This window comes from Apodemus sylvaticus, chromosome 6 (assembly GCF_947179515.1).
Source record: "Apodemus sylvaticus chromosome 6, mApoSyl1.1, whole genome shotgun sequence".
Taxonomy (NCBI): domain Eukaryota; kingdom Metazoa; phylum Chordata; class Mammalia; order Rodentia; family Muridae; genus Apodemus; species Apodemus sylvaticus.
This window is the reverse complement of record NC_067477.1, coordinates 132332975-132353660: the sequence shown is the minus strand read 5'-3', so window position 1 is coordinate 132353660 and position 20686 is coordinate 132332975. Positions and strand designations below refer to the sequence as shown.

The window sequence follows — 20686 nt, the reverse complement described above, 5'->3', positions numbered from 1 at the left end:
ACTCTGGCAGGGGCAGGCAGATTTCTGAGTTCGAGGCCAGCCTGGTCTACCGAGTGAGTTCCAGGACAGCCAGGGCTATACAGAGAAACCCTGTCTCGAAAAAACCAAATCCAAAATAAATAAATAAATAAATAAATAAATAAATAAATAAATAAATAAATAAATAAATAAACAAACAAACCAGTCGGTAAAGCAGCTGCTTCACGCCTCCTTTTCTAAAGCATTGATGTCACAAGACACTAGATAGGAACCTAGAGCACTCCATGGGATAGCACAACAGCCTGACAAAGGTAGCTAGTGATATTGGGCGATACTCTTGATTTGGAAGCACCAGGCTGTGCATTCTAGAATGGGTGGCTACCCCGACTCAACCTTTGATAAATATTCCTGAATTCTAAGTAAGAGTTCCTTCCTCCTCTGCCCCCTACCCCCACATAAGCAGTGCATGGAGTGAACTGAGTTTGGAAGGCAGTAAGAGAACACTTGCTTCTAGCTACTATTCCTGTAACCACCCCCATTTCCCTTAGGAGTGACCATCTGGAGTGTTACTAAGCCGCTGCAGACCCTGCAAGAACCAGCGCACTCTGAGGGTAGTGGAAGCCTATGGGAGGTTATGTTCTTAAACAGTGCCCACTGTCCACCTAATATTCCTAGGTGCCACCTTTATCTTGAGCTGAGTCTTGAGGGATTCACAGACAGACCCTCATTCATTTAGTATGTGGTTATGATCCCTTCTAAAGCAGTGATAGGCAGACTACACTTAAGTCATTGAGTATGAGTTAGTTTACATCATTGGTTTTAACAAGAAGACAATTAGAAGACATTGGCAGATGATGCAGCATGGGGGGAAGAAAGCTTTTGTCATTCTCAGATTTGAGGTCTGGTGGAGGACCGCCATGCCTTTTCCCTACCAGAATTAGCGCCCATGCTTTGAGTAACATCTATTTTTCATTTACCTTTCTTCTGTTAGAGAAATCACTAGAGGCCTTTTTACAGCTTTAACTCTTCCTTGCTATTCAGAGAAGTAGTTCTAGTTTCTTTTCAAGATGAAAGCTTGTCTTTGTCCTCCCCAAATAGTTCCTGGCAGCAGAACACACTGAATCCTTGCAGATAAAAGACCTTGCTGATAAAATGCTAGATTTTATCAGAGATGCAAGTGCGGGAGTCTAGTCCCTGCCATTAATCACCTCCCTACAGCTTTGTTTATAGCCTGTTCATTTGGGGCATGGTTTGTTGTTGTTTTGTTTTGTTTTGTTTTGTTTTGTTTTGTTTTGGACAGTTTCTTGTTGGTGCTCTGAAATATATTCTGAAGTTTGTACAACTCCCAAAGGTCGGAATAGTGGGTTCCTTCTCTCCAGAAAGGCTTGATGACAAGGAAGACAAGATCAAAGTTTCTGTCTTCCATCTGGAAAGGGACAAATGCTTGGTTTGAACTGTTAGTTTTTCACCTCAGTGACAGACTTATGTGCTATGGTTCGGAATACTTAGCTAGGAAGTTACCTGGAAATAGAATGGCATTTATATCTGAAGCCATGAATATCACACAGTGATAAATTGGATATTTAGACATTGAGGCCAGAGGCTAGTTGAATCAAAAATAAAACTACCTGGCAAGTCTTGACAGCATTGATGCACACATTTATAAATGGCTGGGCTGGGTGTGGAGCCTTATGTCTCAGCACTTGAGAGTCAAAGGCAGACTTTGATCTTTGAGTTTGATGCCAACCTGGTCTACATACTAAATTCCAGGCGAGGTAGGGGTATATAGTGAGATAGCTACACTGAAGAATTTTATATTTTGTGTATTTCACCGTAACAAATAAATAGTGCCTGCTTCTGGAGAGTTCTAGTACTTACTCATAGTAGAAAATACAATGTAATAGGGCTATGTAGTCTGCCTTAATCTGAATATGACTATTGTTGCATATAAGAAATTGTTTACCCTTTTAAGAACTCTAGAATTATGGATATTTAACACTTTAAGGAACCCAAGGAGTGAGAACATTTTGCTACTATCACATTAGATCAGTGGTTCTCAACCTTCCTAATGCTTTATTTGACCCTTTAATACAGTTCCCCTTGTTGTGGTGACTCCCCTAGACTATAAAATTACTTTCATTGCTATTTCATAACTATAATTTTTATACCATTATGAATTGTAATATAGATATTTTTGAAGATAGGGGTTTGCCAAAGGGCTCGTGACTCACAGATTGAGAACCCCTGCCTTAGATGTATTAAGTTTGGGATTGAAGGAGACTGTTCGATCTTTAAAAGGATTGTTTAAGCCAGGATAGCCACTGTCCTACAGATAAGCCAAGGGAGAGCACTCTGCCCTCATGGTTGGGCAAGCAGTGTCCATCACTGATCAGGAAATAGTGTAATGAAATGCCACCATCTGTGGGACCTGGCAACTGTTAAGTCACCAAACACATTTCCTTACTATTAATAAAAATTTGAATCTGATCTTATGTTATCTTGTTAGGCTCTACCCTGATGGTAACTTTCTTTGTCAGTAAGACAACTGCAAACAGATTCAACTCCCCTCCCAGCGTCACTAGTGTCAGGAGCTTCTGAGGACTAGAGTATCATGTTTGTCAGACAAAAATGTCTCAACCCCTTTAAACATGTTATCTGGTGATAAACCTACAGTAATGAATTTTAGGAAAGGAGGAAGGGGTGGAGAATATACTCATTCTAAATAATGAGACCTTTTTAACCTTGAAAACTTTTTTTCCCTTTGAGTCAGAGTCTTATTTGAGTCAGTAGCCTTGGCTGGCCTAGAACCACCAGTGGAACCTTTATCTTTTAAACTATACAAAAAGAGAGTTCTTATATCCTCCGTGTATGTGTCTTTTACTCTTGTCCCTAGTCACTGTCATCATTTGAAGGTAACCAAATGGTCACTGGAATTTTAGCAGTATCCTTCCCATATTTAAATTTAATATTTTTCTAAGAAGAGGCTAGAAAACATTAGCGACTTTTTTAAATTAAAAAAAAAAAGTAGATTCCTTTGCTTTCTTTGTGACTAATGGTTTTGTCATGATAACTATTGGGAAAGTAAATGAAGTACTTTAAAGTATATGGGGGAGTGAGGAGAGAGCATTTCTGTGCCTTGTACAAACTGGTGGTGCAGATTGTAAACTAGTGATGCCAAATTCCACCAGCAAATGTAGCCAAAGCCATAGAAATGTATTGATGAGATCATGCAAGTCAGTGGAAGTGGTCCAACTTGTTTTATTTTCTTTTGAAATGTTACATTTATTAAGCTTTTGTACCAAAGCCAAGCAGTGTTGGCTTTCATACTTACTACTTTATTTTTACTCTGGGGTTAAAGGTTATGTCCTTGGCAGAATTGAAGAATAAGAGAATAGTTAATTATAGTAAAGTAGAATTCTCTTATTTTTGATCCACCACATTTGTTTACTTATTAAATTCTTGATGGACATTTGTTTTACATAAAAATTTAACTATTACAGATAAGTTGCTAGAAACTTACATTCATGTACATGGCTTTACATGGATATTAGCTTTCATTTCACTAATTAAATACATGGGAGTGAAATGGAGGCTTAGGAGGTTGCTTTAGTTTTTAAGAAACTGTCAACTTGTTTCCACAGTGACTGAACTTTATTACATTCCCACCAGTCATGTGTAACAGTCCCAGTTGTTCTGTGCTCTGGCATACACATCACCTGCTTAGGTTTTTGTTTTTGAGATTCATTTGTTTATATTCCATAGTGTTTTCCCTGCTTGTATGTATTGCACCACATGTGTTTCTAGTGTTATTAGAGATCAGAAGAAAATGACAGATCCCCTAGAACTGGAATTGCGATGAATGTAAGCTGTCATGTCTCTTCTGGAAACCCAACTGGGGTCTTCTGCAAGAACAGTCACTATTCTTAGCCACTGAGCCATCTCTCTAGCCTCAGCGATTTCAGTCATTTTCATTTAGTATTTCTACTGAGTGTGTAGTGGTAGATCATTCTTATAAAATATGTTAATAACTGATATGCTTTCACTGATGTCTACTTATATATGGCATAGGGCTATACAAAGCCATCTTGATGCACACATCCAATGCCCTTTGACTCCCAAGTCACCAGCATGTTGAGCTGCCTCTCATGTGCTCACTTTCTCTCCCTGAAGTGTCTTCAGAGCTTTGACTCTGTTTTTATTGAGTTGTTTGTTTGCTTCTAAATATATTCTGGATGCTAGGGTTTCAGGCATAAATTAATATGTTACCCTGTACTTAGAACAAAACAAAAAAAAGAAAAAAGAAAAAAAAAACAAATTAAATTGCAGCAAGAAAGAGTCTAATTAAGCCAAAGAAAGTACTTTCGACTGTTGTACTATTATAGTCTAAGTATGCATTTGGGGGCAAGCAAAAGCAGTATAAAGCTTTCCTGGAGGTACTTCTGAGGGCTGGTAGTCCCTTAGCAGCAGTACTGCATGTCTCCTGGAATGTGACTCAGGTTAATTCATTTTCTTGGAGTCCAGTTTGTTGCTAACATCTCAATACCCTTTCCTGTGTTGTGCCATTTTTCTAGACCAAAATAGTGCTACTTTTTGGAACTTTTCAGGCATTTCTATGTGCTTTTTGTTTTTTAAAGATTCATTCTTCATGATTTTAGTTTGAATTGTTGCTAGGAAATAAAAGGAAGATTATTTAGCATTAATTAGCTTTAGCAGAAACTAAGCAATTTCTGTAGGTCATTAAAGAAATGCCCCACTTTCTTCCAGCAATAGTGATTAGTTGGTATTGTGAGGCAGATTCATTTAGCTCTGTAAGGCAAAATTATTAACCAGATTTTAGAGAATCCAGATGATTTAGAGGTCGTGGGGTTGTTGTGGCCTTCGGAGGAGTGAGGGGTTTATTAATGACAGGGTTCCAATAGAGTTAACAAAGGATTCTGTGTACAAAACACTGGCCTTTGTTTTCAAGTCTGACAGAGACCTAAGCCCAAGAGAACTGCTCTCACTATAGAAAAGTTGAGTGAGGTTAGTTCTAGGCATAAAGTTTTATTATCAGGATCAATATTGTTATGAGATCAAGCAGTGAAATAAGTCAAGAGCATTGGAATCTTTCAGAAACATAAATTCTTCTCATAAGGGAAATTAACCAAGCTGTTTATACTTAAAAGTATTTAAACTGTCATGTGGAATGCTCAATGTACAGGTTATGTTAACTTTATTAGTTGATGCAAAAGGAATTTTAGTTTCAGACTGAGTTTTAAGTCATAATTAGGCTGGTTAATAAAATAGGAACTATTATGATCAACACAATTTGGCCAATAAGTTTGTTTATCCAGTAGCTTAAAAATTTTGGCTTCAGGATTTGATGAACTGTTATAGAGCACTGTCTGCATCCTGCTGGCTGTGGAAGTATAAAAAGGTCCTGGAAGATCCTGTTAGGATTCTGGAAGAAGTGGTAGTTAGTTGGCAAGAAGTCAGGTGACTACGGCAGATGAGGCAAAACTTTTTTTTTTTGCCAGTTTTGCCAATTATTTGACTTTGAAGCACTGGTTGTGTGATACATGTCAGGGTTGTTGGAGAAGAACTGGACCCTGAGGTGCAGTTTCTGGACATCTCTTCTGCTTGCTGACATACTTCTCAGATGTAAGTTTCACTGGAATGCAGAATGCTGCGGTTGGTTAGCCTGGCAACAGACTGCTCCTCAGTGCTCATGACTGGCTCCGTACATGCTTTGCATGGGGACGTGCTTTGGAACAGCTTTGTGACACAACCACAGAGCTGGAGTACCACATCCAGTGACACTAGTCATCATATACAATCCACTTTTCATCACAGATTCACTACTTTGCACAAAATAACAACATTATGGGGGAGGGGCATTCACTTACTGAGAGCTCACCTTTCTAATACGCATCAAATGCAGACAAACATTAGACAACCATGTTGAGTTCTTTGGCAACTTCTCGTGTGGTTGTGGCTCAGCATCCATGACTGCAGTCAGCTGGTCACCACAGACTCTCAAAGGCGAGCTGTGCTTGTTCCTCACCTTCAGGTTGTCCATTCCTTTGCAAAACTTCTAAACCATCACTCTCCGTGTGCTCATAGCAGTTTCTGCTAGTTCTCTGTTGACATTGAGAGTTATCGCTACTGCTTTACCACTCATTGTAATTCTAATAAGAAAATCACTCAAACCTGTTCTTTATCTAACATCTTTTCTATAGTATAAAATAAACATAAAGCAAATATAAAACTGCTCCAAAAACTAATAAGGTATTAGTTTTTAAAAGCAAGAGTGTGTGTTAAAATGTTGTAAAATGTATCCACAATTATTAAAAATGTATTCCTCAAGGTCTAGAGTGATGGTCTAGGCTTGAGAGTGCGCACTGGTTCTTTGAGGACCAGAGTTTGATTCCCAGCACTCACATCAGGTGACTCACAGCTCCAAGGGATCCATTCCTCTCATCTCTGCATTCATGTATACAGATGTACAGAATTTAGAAAAACAACAAAAATAATTCCTTAAAAGAATGCATTTCTCTATCACACAGCAAATTTTAATACTATAAAACCAAAATCACTTTTGTATTTAACCTAATCATATCTTTTCAGATATTTATAATAGGCACTCAGAAAGTTAAGTCAGTCAAAAAACTTTATTAGTTATGTCAAAAAACATCCATGATTTCTCTAGCCAATCTAGTTTAGGGTACTCTGGATATCAGAATTGTTTTTAATATGTTGATTTACCAATAGGAAACTATTATGTTTAGGAATATTTGAAATCTTTTTTAAAAAATAAACATAATTGTTTCTACATCTTCTTCCAGATACACACCAAGGGTAAAAAGAAGAGGGTAAACTCTCAGTACCTTTCTGTAGTTTCTTTTTGGGGGTGGAGAGGGGAGATTGCATTTATTTTTTATTGCATATGGTCCAATATTCCTCTTTTTTCTTTTTTAATCTTTTTTTACAGTCTAGCTGTTATCCCCCTCCGGGTCTGCCCTATTGTTGTTCCTCATCCCATAGTCCTCTCTGACCTGACCGGGAAAGCCCTTGGCTGTAAGCACAGACCACCCTCCCAGGTGGATGACAAGTCCCAAGTGTTTCAAGTCCCTTCGGGAAGTCCTGGTGGTATAACTCCTGGTGGTATAACTCCAGTCCTGGTGGTATAACTCCAGCTCCAGTTCAGCTGACTTCCACACCTGTCTACTACCTGCCAGAAAGGGAAACACCCTGAGACTAGGTGCTCTGTGCAGAACCACCAGAGAGTCTGCGGGTGCCTTTTTTTAGTCCCTGTAGATGGAGCAGGGCAGTCGGGAAGAGCTTTGCCTCTGAAAGGACTGTGCAGCTCCATCGTCTCAGTCTGCAGAATCTGTATCCTCAGCTCCTCTGCAGAGCTCATTCCAGTGTGAGCCTCCCAGGGAGAGCTGAAATGCTTTCCAGTTGCTGTAGGGGGAGGTGCCAGGGCAAGCTGCAGCTCCTGAATGGCAGGAACGTAGACAGTCCTTGTTACATCTTTAGAGATTTAGAGCGCTTCATTTTTATTTTGGGTAACACTGAAAATATTTTTCTTAAATCTCTAGGTGTCCAGTGTCTTTGTGTGAACATTCTTATTAAGCATTCTTCTCAAGTTGGGAAAGAATTATTACTAAGGGAATTTCTATTTCAGTATTACAGAGAAAATCTTCCCAGCTGTCTAAAACATTTGATTGGAATCTCAAAACTTTAGTTTCAGATGTTATTCATTATTGGCAAAAAAAAAAAAAAAGTGATGAGTGATTTAAATGGAATTTCAAATGAAATATGAAGATTCTATTTTGTCTTTGTAAGAGCAGGGAATCGGGAACTAGCATTTAAAAGCCATGCATCTCTTCATTATTGAAGAAGTAATTCTGAATAATGGAAGCACACTCTTCCAAGAGCTTTCCGAACATAAGTGCTGCACATTTCCCTTGAGTGCTTCCTTTGGAGGGACTCCTTCATGTCATTGCCCAGCACCGAAAGGAACGGCACGCATGCAAGGAGCACTGTCACTGTTACCTCGGCACGCAGCTAGGTGCTACTAAAGGGTGCACAGCTGCCATTTTACTGGGTAAGGCCTGGTGACTGAGCAGCAGAGTGCAGGTGACTGCAGAACCATGCCCAGGCTTGGCCTCTATGGCCTCATCCCAAGTAATCACACTATAGTTCTCTAATGTTCTATTGTGGCTTAATATTGTCAGTGTTTCTTCATATGGTTTTGATATGTCAGTCACAGTTAGTTTACATAGAATTGCCCATTTTATCTGCAGATACATGATATTTTTTGTCTTGTCTTGCTCATCAGACCTGACAATGTGCAGTTTTTAGCTTAGCAAGTATCTACTGTTCTTAGTCCTCTCTCATAATTCTAAAGGAAGGATTTTTTTTTTCCAATTTAACTCCAAAACTCCTAAAGTCCTGATCCATTTATATTTGATATATTTGAATGGAGAAACCCATGATGAACTGAGTTGAGGGTATAAGTGTAGTTGTTAAGTTCTAGCTACCAGTGTGAGTGGTCAGAAAAAGGCCAGTGCAGTTGGCAGTAGATCCTCTGGTGAGTTAGAAACAGGTTTAGGGGTCTAGATAGAACCTGTTAACCTGGAACATCACTAAATGCTTTGAAAATGTGAAGATGACATTCACAAATGTATAGATTTTTAAATTTATTGGATGCAAACTTTCTTTAAAGTATTTCTCTCTTCTATACATGCACACATACCCACCCAGGATTATTTTTCTGAAGGCAAGATTTGGAACAGCATTCAGTGGAAAACATTTTTGGTATAATAGCAGTGGAGTGAACAGGACATAAATTTGAGCCCTAGGCCTAAGAATAAAGGTGTGGTTGGCCCAGAGAGACTGAAGCATCTTCTCTGCTTTGCAGCTTATTTGGATAGAGTGGAGGGTGGGCTCTGGGAGCACATGAAGTGTGTTTGCTACAGGCAAGGTCTGTTTCCTGTTTCGACACAGAGAACACTGGAGAAAAACAGAGAATAACTTGTTCACAGAAGCCTTAAGTTTTCAAATGACGCTTCCTATTAGATTATAATAGCTGGTTACTACTTGTCTGGTAGGCACTGTGCTTTCAATTCATTATCTCATTTAAGCTCACAATAGCCTTAAAAGGTAAACAAATCTTAGAAAATATGTTGGCTTTCCCTAAGACCCACACTAGTGAGAGTACTTGAATCTATACCAAGGTATGCTTGAATCTATACCAATCTATACCAAGGTATGCTTGAATCTATACCAATCTATACCAAGGTATGCTCCTAATTCCTGTCCTGCATGCTCTCAAGTTTCTGTTCTCAATGTCATTCAGTGTAGGAGACAAGGTAGTGGCCATGGGAAGGAAGGGTTAATGAGATGCATCCCGTGTGCTGACACAGGGAGGACTGTGCACTTGTAATAACTGCATAGGGATGAAAGCAAATGGCTCTGACCAGAGATGATGCAGGAAGGTTGACCAAAGAGCACACCCCCTATTAGAATTCAGATGGAGTGAAAGAAGTTCCCCAAGGGTCCCAGGGTCAAAGCACATTCCAAAAGCATTACAAATGAAGCAGTAAATAAGATTTGTTTTAATAGTGTAACTTGGAACCTACTGCTCCTCCCCTAGCCTTCAGAGGGACCCTGGAAGGTAGGATTATCTCAGTCATTAGTGGGCAGCATTTCCCAAGAGCAGATAGCTAAGCAGTATGGAAAGCAGAGCACAGTTGCCTGGTATTTATGTGCAAGTTTAGTGAGGGGAGGTTTTGTGACATATCTGAGTCACAAAGTTTAATGTTCAAAGTGGCATGAGAAACCACCTCTGTGGTGTTCTGTTTTAATAATCCCTAGGTTCTAATTTCTTATTTGTTTTTCACAACAGGGTTTCACTGTGTAGCCCTGGCTATCCTGGAACTGACTCTGTAGACCAGGCTGGCCTTGAACTCCCAGAAATCTGCTTGCCTCTGCCTCCCAAGTGCTGGGATTAAAGGCATGCACTACCACCATCTAGACTAAATTTTCTAACACATTCCTTTCCTTGTTCCCAACAACTGTCAAAACACACCTGAAAGTATATTTTTGCTTAGTGTTTGTATTTGTGTATACACATGTACATATATGTTTTTTAACTGTAATCTAACTTCCCTGCTTGTATAGTTTACACTAGAAGAGTATAAAATTACCTTTGATTATTGCATTATGATAAATGCTATTAATTAAATTTTACTTTATAAATTTCCATCTTTAGCAAATGCATTGCTTTAAATTTTTTTTTAAATTACATGTATTTATTTTGTGAGTATATATGGGTTTGAATACATACATGCCATAGCATATGTGTGGAAGTCAGTTCTCTCCTTCCACCATGCAGATCTGAGGGAACAAGCCTTGGAACTTGCTCTGTAGATCAGGCTAGCCCTACATAATCTCTTCCCCCTAGATTATTGAGATTAAAAGCATGAAGTAGCCTGCCCAGTAACATTACTTTTTTAGGATAATTTTAGTTCTGTTTGTTAACCTGATGGTATGGGTTTAGTAAGTACCTAAAGCAGGGTTTGGAAAGTGGAACATTCTGGCATTGTCCTGCCTTTCCCCTGTATAAATGTCAGTTTCCTTTGGGAAATCACCATTTGGAAAAGGTCAGGAGCAGAAGAAAGGTCATTTGTAGTGTAAGGTTGCTGCTAATTAGAAACCAAATGTCTATAATCATTTAATTGTAATTGAAAGAAACATATATAAGATCCCTTTTGGTAACATAAAAAACTGTAACACAGGGTGTGAGCTGGGGCTGGGTAGGGGGCAGACTGGGAAGCTTCAAAGTAGTTGCTGTGCACAGTGAAATCATTGGCTGATTAAATTGCAAAGCATTTTCAAAATATTTTCTTTTCTTTGTTGAATGAACTTTTTTGCCCCCATAGGCCAAAACAAATATTTTACTGTATTTGCCAATTACAGATTAAACGTTTGTTTTAAAGGAAAATAAGTGAGAAACTGAGTGAGTTGTCAGAACCTAGTGAAAGCAGAAAGGAATTCACAGGTACCTGCTGAATGAAGCCTTGGCTGTCCTTCCCATGTGTCCAGTCTGTGTCGTGTGCTGCTAGGCTGACTGTCCTTCCCATGTGTCCAGTCTGTGTCGTGTGCTGCTAGGCTGACTGTCCTTCCCGTGTGTCCAGTCTGTGTCGTGTGCTGCTAGGCTGACTGTGCTTCCCATGTGTCCAGTCTGTGACATGTGCTGCTAGGTTGACTGTCCTTCCCATGTATCCAGTCTGTGTCGTGTACTGCTAGGCTGACTCTCCTTCCCATGTGTCCAGTCTGTGTCGTGTGCTGCTAGGCTGACTGTGCTTCCCATGTGTCCAGTCTGTGTCGTGTGCTGCTAGGCTGACTGTCCTTCCCATGTGTCCAGTCTGTGTCGTGTGCTGCTAGGCTGACTGTCCTTCCCATGTGTCCAGTCTGTGTCGTGTGCTGCTAGGCTGACTGTCCTTCCCATGTGTCCAGTCTGTGTCGTGTGCTGCTAGGCTGACTGTCTTTCCCATGTGTCCAGTCTGTGACATGTGCTGCTAGGCTGACTGTGCTTCCCACGTGTCCAGTCTGTGTCGTGTGCTGCTAGGCTGGCTGTCCTTCCCGTGTGTGCAGTCTGTGTCGTGTGCTGCTAGGCTGACTGTGCTTCCCATGTGTCCAGTCTGTGACATGTGCTGCTAGGCTGACTGTGCTTCCCATGTGGCCAGTCTGTGTCGTGTAATGCTAGGCTGACTGTCCTTCCCATGTGTCCAGTCTGTGTCGTGTGCTGCTAGGCTGACTGTCCTTCCCACGTGTCCAGTCTGTGTCGTGTGCTGCTAGGCTGACTGTCCTTCCCATGTGTCCAGTCTGTGTCGTGTGCTGCTAGGCTGACTGTCCTTCCCGTGTGTCCAGTCTGTGACATGTGCTGCTAGGCTGACTGTGCTTTCCACTCAATGACTACTCTTTCCTCTGTCACCCTGTGTCCCAATATTGCCTATGATGAAATGTTAAGGCATTCTGTTCATACAGAAATGGTAGGTCTGTGTGTGTGTGTGTGTGTGTGTGTGTGTGTGTGTGTGTGTGTGTGTGTATACACTCACATTGTGGATGTGGAAGTTAAGAAGTTAAGAGGAAAGCTTTATGGAGTTGATTTTCTCTTTTCATGAGTTCCAGGTTACCAAGCATGTGTGAAGATGTCTTAAGTAAACTAGCTCTCTGGCCCCAGAAATTTCATTTGTTTTTATTCTTATATTAAGGTACATTTTGGTGGCACTTCTGAAATATTATAAACATTTCTTCCCATGATTACCCCTCTGTCTCCTTCAACTCCATAGTTGTAGCCCCAACAGTCTATATACAGTTCTTCTTAGAACACTGTTTGCTGTTGAGGAAAGTTAAGAGGCCATCTCTTTGTCGGGTAGAACTCCTGTCTTCTTAGATGCCTTGGCATCTAAGACAGCTCTGCAGACTGAGTTGCTTTTATAAATGGATGAAGTAGCATGGAGTCTAGAGATAACTAGCAAAGAACTTACTAAACTGAGGCTTTGCCAGATTGGACTTCTCTCTTATAATCTGTGTTGTGACTTCAAAACTTCTCTCAGCTTCACAATTTCACTCAGCAACATGGCTGTGGCCTTTCAGAAGCTAAGTGTTTACAATGTTAGGAAGCCCTCAGCTGCCTGCCTTCCCAGTGCTCTGCAAAGCATCAAAAATGCCACTTGTCTGCAGCTGTCCCTTGCTTAATTCCCACTCTCCCTGAGTCAGCCCAATGGTGAGGATACAGAGCCTTGGGGTTAATAGGAACATTGTACTGTGTTACCTGCCATTTGTGATGCTCCTCAGTGTGGTCTCCCATCATCCTACCAGTTCTTTAGCCTTAATGTCAGTACCTGAGTCATCCAAAAACATCCTCGTGTCTCTTGAGCCTTCCTCCCTCCCTTTATGTACTACGACTGTCCTTGTCTAGGGCACCAACTAGAACCACACTTTCCTAGTCTTTCTCTATTCACTCTTGTAACCACAGCACCAAGATTACTTGGTTATCATTTTCTCTACACCGCTTTGGTTTTGCTCCTTATTTCAAATGTGCATCTCATCTTTCCAACCAGCATATCGGCTGCTCAGAGATAGTCTTGTTATTCATAGAACCTGACACAGCACTTTCTGCTCTTCATGGGTGTCCCATTAATATTTGTTCACCATTAAGGAGCAAGCCATTTGTTTTTGTTTCTGTTTCTGTTTTGTTTGTTTTGTTTTTCTGAGACAAGGTTTCTCTGTGTAGCCCTGGCTGTCCGGGAACTCACCCTGTAGACCAGGCTGGCCTCGAACTCAAAAATCCCCCTGCCTCTGCCTCCCAAGTGCTGGGATTAAAGACTTGTGCCACCACTGCCCAGCGGAGCAAGCCATTTTTGCTATCACCTGTTATCTTTTTTTTCCCTGTGATAGAATTATATATGCTAGTGTTATTTTTAGCAAAAGCAATGTGAACTATGAAACTTATACAAATACAAAGAAAACCATCATTGAATAAAGAAAATATATGAACAATCATTTCAAATGAGGTATTGATCCTGTAAATAAACATAACAAAGATGCAGATGTGCAAACAAGCATTGAATGATATTATGTTTATTTCTACCCAGGTGTGGTCACTCACCTATTTACCGCTCCCGTGAAATGGCAGCTCGTGCATTGGTTCCCTTCATTATGATAGACCAGATACCAAGTACCCTCCATGCTCTGCTGAACTCACTCCCCAACAGCACTGACCAGTGTTTCCGACAAAACCATATTCATGGGACACTTCTGCAAGTAAGTACAGCAACTGTGTGTGGTTTCCATAGAACGCCACAAGATAGACTTTGGTTCTTATATATTCTTAGCAAGTGAAGACTTGATACTTACATAGACTTTTATCTGTATAACTTATTTATTTCTACTTCTTAATGACCTCTACTTCATGCACCTCAAGTATGACCCAGTATATACTGATTTGGCAGATTATCCTGTGCATTAAATTCTGCAACATGCTTTTTTTCATCAAGTATTCCTATAGAACATTCTGGCCATTCCTTACTCAACATTGTGACAGTTTGAATGAGAAATGTCACCCAGAGTCTTGGGTATTAGAATGCCTGGTCCTCAGTTGGTAGCACTGTTTGGGAAGGTTGACTCATCCCATTTCCAGTTTACCCTCTCTGCTTCCCACTTGGGGTTCCAGATATAAACTTAGCAACTTCCTGCTCCTGCCTTCTGATGCCTCATTTTGCCATCAAGGACTCTTAACTCTCTGGAGCCATTAGCTCACAAACTCTTCTCGTCATTGCCTTGGTCATAGTGTTTTATCAACACTTGGAAAACCAAGCCATCTTGCTGGCTTTTGTTCTAAGTAAATACAGAATTTTATTGTTCTTTTTACTGAAGTACAAAAAATGAATGAGAACTAATTGGAATTGTCCTATTAAAAACCCTAACCTGCTCCCCCACCCATCCACTCCCGTCTTCCTGCCCTGGCATTCCCCTACACTGGGGCATCGAACAACCTCAGGCCCAAGGGCCTCTCCTCCCACTGATGTCCAACATAGGATAGAGGGTTTCTGAAGGGGAGACTGGAAAGGGGAAAACATTTGAAATGTAAATAAAGAAAGTAGCCAATCAAAAAGAAAAGAAAATGAAAGAAAATAAATTCAAGATTTCTGGCTATTAAAACAAAAAAGTCAAACCCTAGCCTGGTACTGGGTAATGTTGGTAAAATCTGCCGATCACAAGACTGTGGTGGATGCTCACCTTGGATGGATAGGGACTGATTTAGACTTCATGTCACACTGCTAGATTAAATGCAGAATGAGTTGGCCTTGATATCCCACACATACTATAAACCTGAAGTCTCTAGTGACACAAGGTCTGTGTGAAATGGTTCACACTGTGCAATTCCAGAGGTGGACTGCCTGGTTCTGCATAGATATGCACCCTAACCTAGGATGCAAACGTGCCCATAGGTGAAATGTGAGGTAGATCTGTGGTTTTGTCTTTGTGATGTGGCTTTTATATAGTCAGTAAAGATGTACTGAATGCCTACTATATATTGTTGTGTCATAGTCATGACACAACATGAACTAAGTCATTCCTGGTCTGGACAACCTCAAGAACAGAAAGTTGCATGCTAGGTGATGAGTGACACATGCCAGGGCCATCCAGTTTGAGGTGGAGAAATCAGGGCAAGCACCACAGAGCAGGTAGCAGTTGAACAGAGACGGAAAGTAGTTAATCAAGCATAGGAAAGGAGTCTCTTAGACAGAAAGAACATCACAGAGTAAGGTGGAGGGGAAGGCGACATGCCTGGGAACAGTAACTTCTGGGTCAGACTGAAACTCCACCTCAGTGGTTCTCAGCACTTTACACACTTGAAATTCATGAGGGTCTCAAACAGGTTTTACCTTTCAGTATTTACTTAGGCAGTAAAAATGAGATAATATCAAGACATAAGAACCCAAAGCACATACTTCTTTATCACTGGGGAAGACATCCCCACAATCCTTGTAGACCCAGTAAGCTCACCTACACATAATAAAGGAAAAGTAAGCTATTGGTGTTCTGTTCAGGAACTTTCCCCTGGGCCCATGTGCTCGAAGCACTTCACCAGTATCTTTTCTGTTAGTTTCAGTGTATCTGGTTTTATGTGGAGGTCCTTGATCCTCTTGGACTTCAGGAAACACACCTCAGTGTCAAAGACAGACACTATCTTAGAGTAAAAGGCTGGAATTTTACAAGCAAATGTCTCAGGAAACAAGCCAGAGTAGCCACTCTAATATCAGATAAAATTGACTTTCAACCTAAAGTCATCAGAAGAGACACTGAGGGACACTTCTTGCTGGTCAAAGGAAAAATACAACAAGAAGAATTCTCAATCCTGAACATCTATGCTCCAAATGCAAAAGCACCCTCATTCATAAAAGAAACTTTACTAAAGCTCAAAGCACACATTGCACCTAACACAATAATTGTGGGTGACTTCAACACCCCACTCTCCTCAATGGACCGATCAAGAAAACAGAAACTAAAGAGGGACACAGTGAAACTAATTGAAGCTTTGGACCAATTAGAGTTAACAGATATATATAGAACATTTCATCCTAAAGCAAAAGAATATGCCTTTTTCTCAGCACCTCATGGGACCTTCTCCAATATCGATCATATAATTGGTCACAAGACAGACCTCAACAAATATAAGAAGATCGAAATAATCCCATGCCTCCTATCAGATCACTATGGAGTAAAAGTGGTCTTCAATAGCAACACAAACAACAGAAAGCCCACATACACATGGAAACTGAACAATACCCAATGATACCTTGGTCAAGGAAGAAATATAGAAAGAAATCAAAGACTTTTTAGAATTTAATGAAAATGAAGAAACAACATACCCAAATCTATGGGACACAATGAAAGCAGTACTAAGAGGAAAACTCATAGCCCTGAGTGCCTCCAAAAAGAAAATGGAGAGAGCATACACTAGCAGCTTAACGACACACCTGAAAGCCCTGGAACAAGGAGAAGCTAATTCACCCAGGAGGAGCAGAAGACAGGAAATCATCAAACAGAGACAGTATCCAGATTAACAAAATTAGAAATGAAAAGGGAGATATGACAACAGAAATGGGAGAAATTAAAAAAAATCATCAGATCCTACTACAAAAGCCTATGCTCAACACAACTGGAGAATCTGGAGGAAATGGATAGTTTTCTGGACAGATATCAAACACCAAAATAAAACCAGGATCAAATAGAGCATCTAAACAGTCCCATAAACCCTAAAGAGATAAAAGGGGTCATAAAAAGTCTCCCAATTAAAAAAAAAAAAGCACGGGACCAGATGGCTTTAGTGCATAATTCTGTCAGACCTTCAAAGAAGACCTAACACCAATACTCTTCAAACTATTCCACAAAATAGAAACAGAAGGAACATTACCCAACTCGTTCTACGAAGCCACAATTACGCTGATACCAAAACCACACAAAGATCTGACAAAAAAAAAGAGAACTTCAGGTCAATTTCCCTTATGAATATCGATGCAAAAATACTAAATAAAATTCTTGCCAACTGAATCCAAGAACACATCAAAACGATCATCCACCATGATCAAGTAGGCTTCATCCCAGGGATGCAGGGATTGTTCAATATAAGGAAATCCATCAATGCAATCCACTACATAAACAAACTCAAAGAAAAAAACCACATGATCATTTCATTAGATGCTGAAAAAGCATTTGACAAAATTCAGCATCCTTTCATGCTGAAACTCTTGGAAAGAACAGGAATTCAAGGCCCATACCTAAACATAGTTAAAGCAATATGCAGCAGACCAGTAGCCAACATCAACTAAATGGAGAGAAACTTGAAGCAATCCCAGTAAAATCAGGGACGAGACAAGGCTGTCCTCTCTCTCCATATCTTTTCAATATAGTACTTGAAGTTCTCACTAGAGCAATTAGACAACATAAGGAGATCAAAGGGATACAAATTGGAAAGAAAGAACTCAAACTATCACTATTTGCAGATGATATGATAGTATACTTAAGTGACCCAAAAAACTCCACCAAAGAACTTCTACAACTGATAAACAACTTCAGCAAACTGGCTGGTTATAAAATCAACTAAAGCAAATCAGTAGCCTTCCTATACTCAAAGGCTAAACAGGCTGAGAAAGAAGTTAGGGAAATGACATCCTTTACAATAGCCACAAATAATATAAAGTATCTTGGTGTGACTCTAGCCAAACATATGAAAGATCTGTATGAGAACACCTTTAGGTCTCTGAAGAAGGAAATCAAAGAAGACCTCAGAAAGTGGAAAAATCTGCCATGCTCTTGGATTGGCAGAATTAATATAGTTAAAATGGCCATCTTGCCAAAAGCAATCTACAGATTGAATGCAATCCCCATCAAAATCCCAATTCAGTTCTTCTTAAAGTTAGAAAAAGCAATTCTCAAATTCATCTGGAATAACAAAAAACCCAGGATAGCTAAAACTATTCTCAACAGTAAGAGAGCTTCTGGGGGAATCAATATCCCAGACCTCAAGCAATGCTACAGAGCAGTAGTGTTAAAAACTGCATGGTACTGGCACAGCAACAGACAAGTGGACCAGTGGAATAGAATTGAAGACCCAGAAATGAATCCACACACCTATGGTCACTTGATCTTCGACAAAGGAGCCGAAAACATCCAGTGGAAAAAAGATAGCCTTTTCAACAAATGGTGCTGTTCAACTGGAGGTCAGCATGCAGAAGAATGTGAATTGATCCATTCTTATCTCCTTGTACTAAGCTCAATTCCAAGCAGATCAAGGACCTCCACGTAAAACTAGACACGCTAAAACTAATAGAAAAGAAATTGGGGAAAACCCTTGAGGACATGGGCACAGGGGAAAAGTTCGTGAACAGAACACCAATAGCTTATGCTCTAAGATCAAGAATTGACAAATGGGACCTCATAAAATTACAAAGTTTCTATAAGGCAAAGGACACTGTTAAAAGGACAAAATGGCAACCAACAAACTGAAAAGATCTTCACCAACCCTACATCTAACAGAGGGCTAATATCCAATATATACAAAGAACTCAAGAAGTTAGACCCCAGAGAACCAAATAACCCTATTAAAAAATGGGATGCAGATCTAAACAAAGAATTTTCACCTGAAGAAATTCGGATGGCCGAGAGGCACCTTAAGAAATGCTCATCATCATTAGCCATTAGGGAAATGCAAATCAAAACAACCCTAAGATTTCACCTCACACCAGTCAGAATGGCTAAGGTTAAAAATTCAGGAGACAACAGGTGTTGGTGAGGATGTAGAGAAAGAGGAACACTCCTCCACTGCTGGTGGGATTGCAAGAAGGTACAACCACTCTGGAAATCAGTCTGGAGGTTCCTCAGAAAACTGAAAGTGACACTACCAGAGGACCCTGCTATACCTCTCCTGGGCATATACCCAGAGGATTCCCTGGCATGTAATAAGGACACACGCTCCACTATGTTCATAGCAGCCTTATTTATAATAGCCAGAAGCTGGAAAGAATCCAGATGTCCCTCAATGGAGGAATGGATACACAAAATGTGGTATATTTACACAATGGAATACTACTCAGCAATTAAAAACAATGACTTCATGAAATTTGTAGGCAAATGGTTGGAACTGGAAAACATCATCCTAAGTGAGGTAACCCAATCACAAAAGAATATACATGGAATGCAATCACTGATAAGTGGGATATTAACTAGCCCAGAAGGTCTGAATACCCAAGACACAAGTAGCATAACAAATGACTCCCATGAAGAAGGAAGGAGAGGGTCCTGATCATGGGAAGGCCTGATCCAGCATTGTAGGGGAGTACCAGGACAGGGAAAAGGGAGGGAGGTGATTGGAGTCTGGGTGTAGAGAAGGCTTATGGGACTTATGGGAAGGGGGTAAAGGGGAAAGGGGAAAGCATTTTGGAATGTAAACAAAGAATTCAGAAAATTTAAAAAAAAATGTAAAAAAAAAAAAAAAAGAAAAAAAAAGAAAAGGAAAAGGAAAGGAAACTATCATCTTAGTGTCATTTTAAAGTAGCTTGAACCTGTGATGCCGGGGTCTCAGATCATTGCTCTGTGGTGTGTGGTTTACAGGTTTTTGTAATTGCTTTTGTTAGGAGGGAAGAAATGTGTGAGGGCAGGGATGAACTCCAAGGTGCCTATGTGGCCGTCAGAGGGCAGCCCCAGAGGTCGTCCTGACCTTCTTCCTTGTCTGAGAGGCTCTCTGCTCTCTGCTTTGTGTACCAAGGTGCTGGCCTGCAAGCTTGCAGGGCTTCTTCCCCCGGGTTGTACGTCTGGATTTTTACCTTTGGACTGGGTATTCAGACTGGGTCCTCATGTTGTATGGCAAGTATTTGACCCACAGCACCATAACTCTAGTCTCATGTAGTTCTTATTATAAAGCCTTACGCATTTTGAGCCTTTGGGTCCTCTCTTCATTCCTATGCTAAAGAGAAGCACAGGTTGTCCTTAGCCTTGGAAATAGGCTATAAAGGCCCAACGATCATCATTGGTTTAGACAAATAAGGTAGGTTTCTTTCTTCCTTCCTTCGTTCCTTCCTTTTTTCCTTCCTTCTTTCCTTTTTTCCTTCCTTCCTTCCTTCCTTCCTTCCTTTCTTTCTTGTCTTGTAACAAAAACAATCTCAAAGCATTTATTGTCGCCTGATAACAACACAGGGGCTTCTAAAAATATTAATAAATATTTCAGAGTGTGTTAGCAGGAAACACCTTTAAAAACACTATACTTGCCTCCCCAACTTCTCCCATGCTTGACCATTTCTAGTTGGAAACACTTCTATATCATTTAGTACGAGGTTCATGTACTCATCAAAGCCAATAACACAACCCTCTATCAGCACACTGACTTGCTCGTTAGAGCCACACCTGAGTCAAAGACCTATTTTCAACTTTCTGAAGATCAGGTTGATGGGGCGGTACTGCCACATTTTGTACCTTCTGGCCCTGGTCAAGATACACTGGTGGGAGTCACAGAGACTCAGAGATCTGAGTAGAAAGCTCGAGTTAGAGCTGTTGGCCCCAACTCTGCTGCTGTTTCAAAGGAAACAGACTAGTGACAAGGAAATAGCAAAACTAAGTCTTGAAAGTGTATACTGTGGGGAGTTAGAGTGCC

At 40.4% G+C, this 20686-nt stretch overlaps 1 protein-coding gene across 2 annotated transcripts in view; it reads left to right on the top strand.

The window, feature by feature from the left end:
* Thada (THADA armadillo repeat containing) overlaps window positions 1-20686 on the top strand; it is a 295912-nt gene that overhangs the window by 151503 nt on the left and 123723 nt on the right. For both annotated transcript variants that reach the window (XM_052186487.1, XM_052186488.1), the window contains one exon: window positions 13629-13797. In XM_052186487.1, the coding sequence (XP_052042447.1) occupies window positions 13629-13797 (169 nt within the window). The remainder of the gene's footprint in view (window positions 1-13628; window positions 13798-20686) is intronic.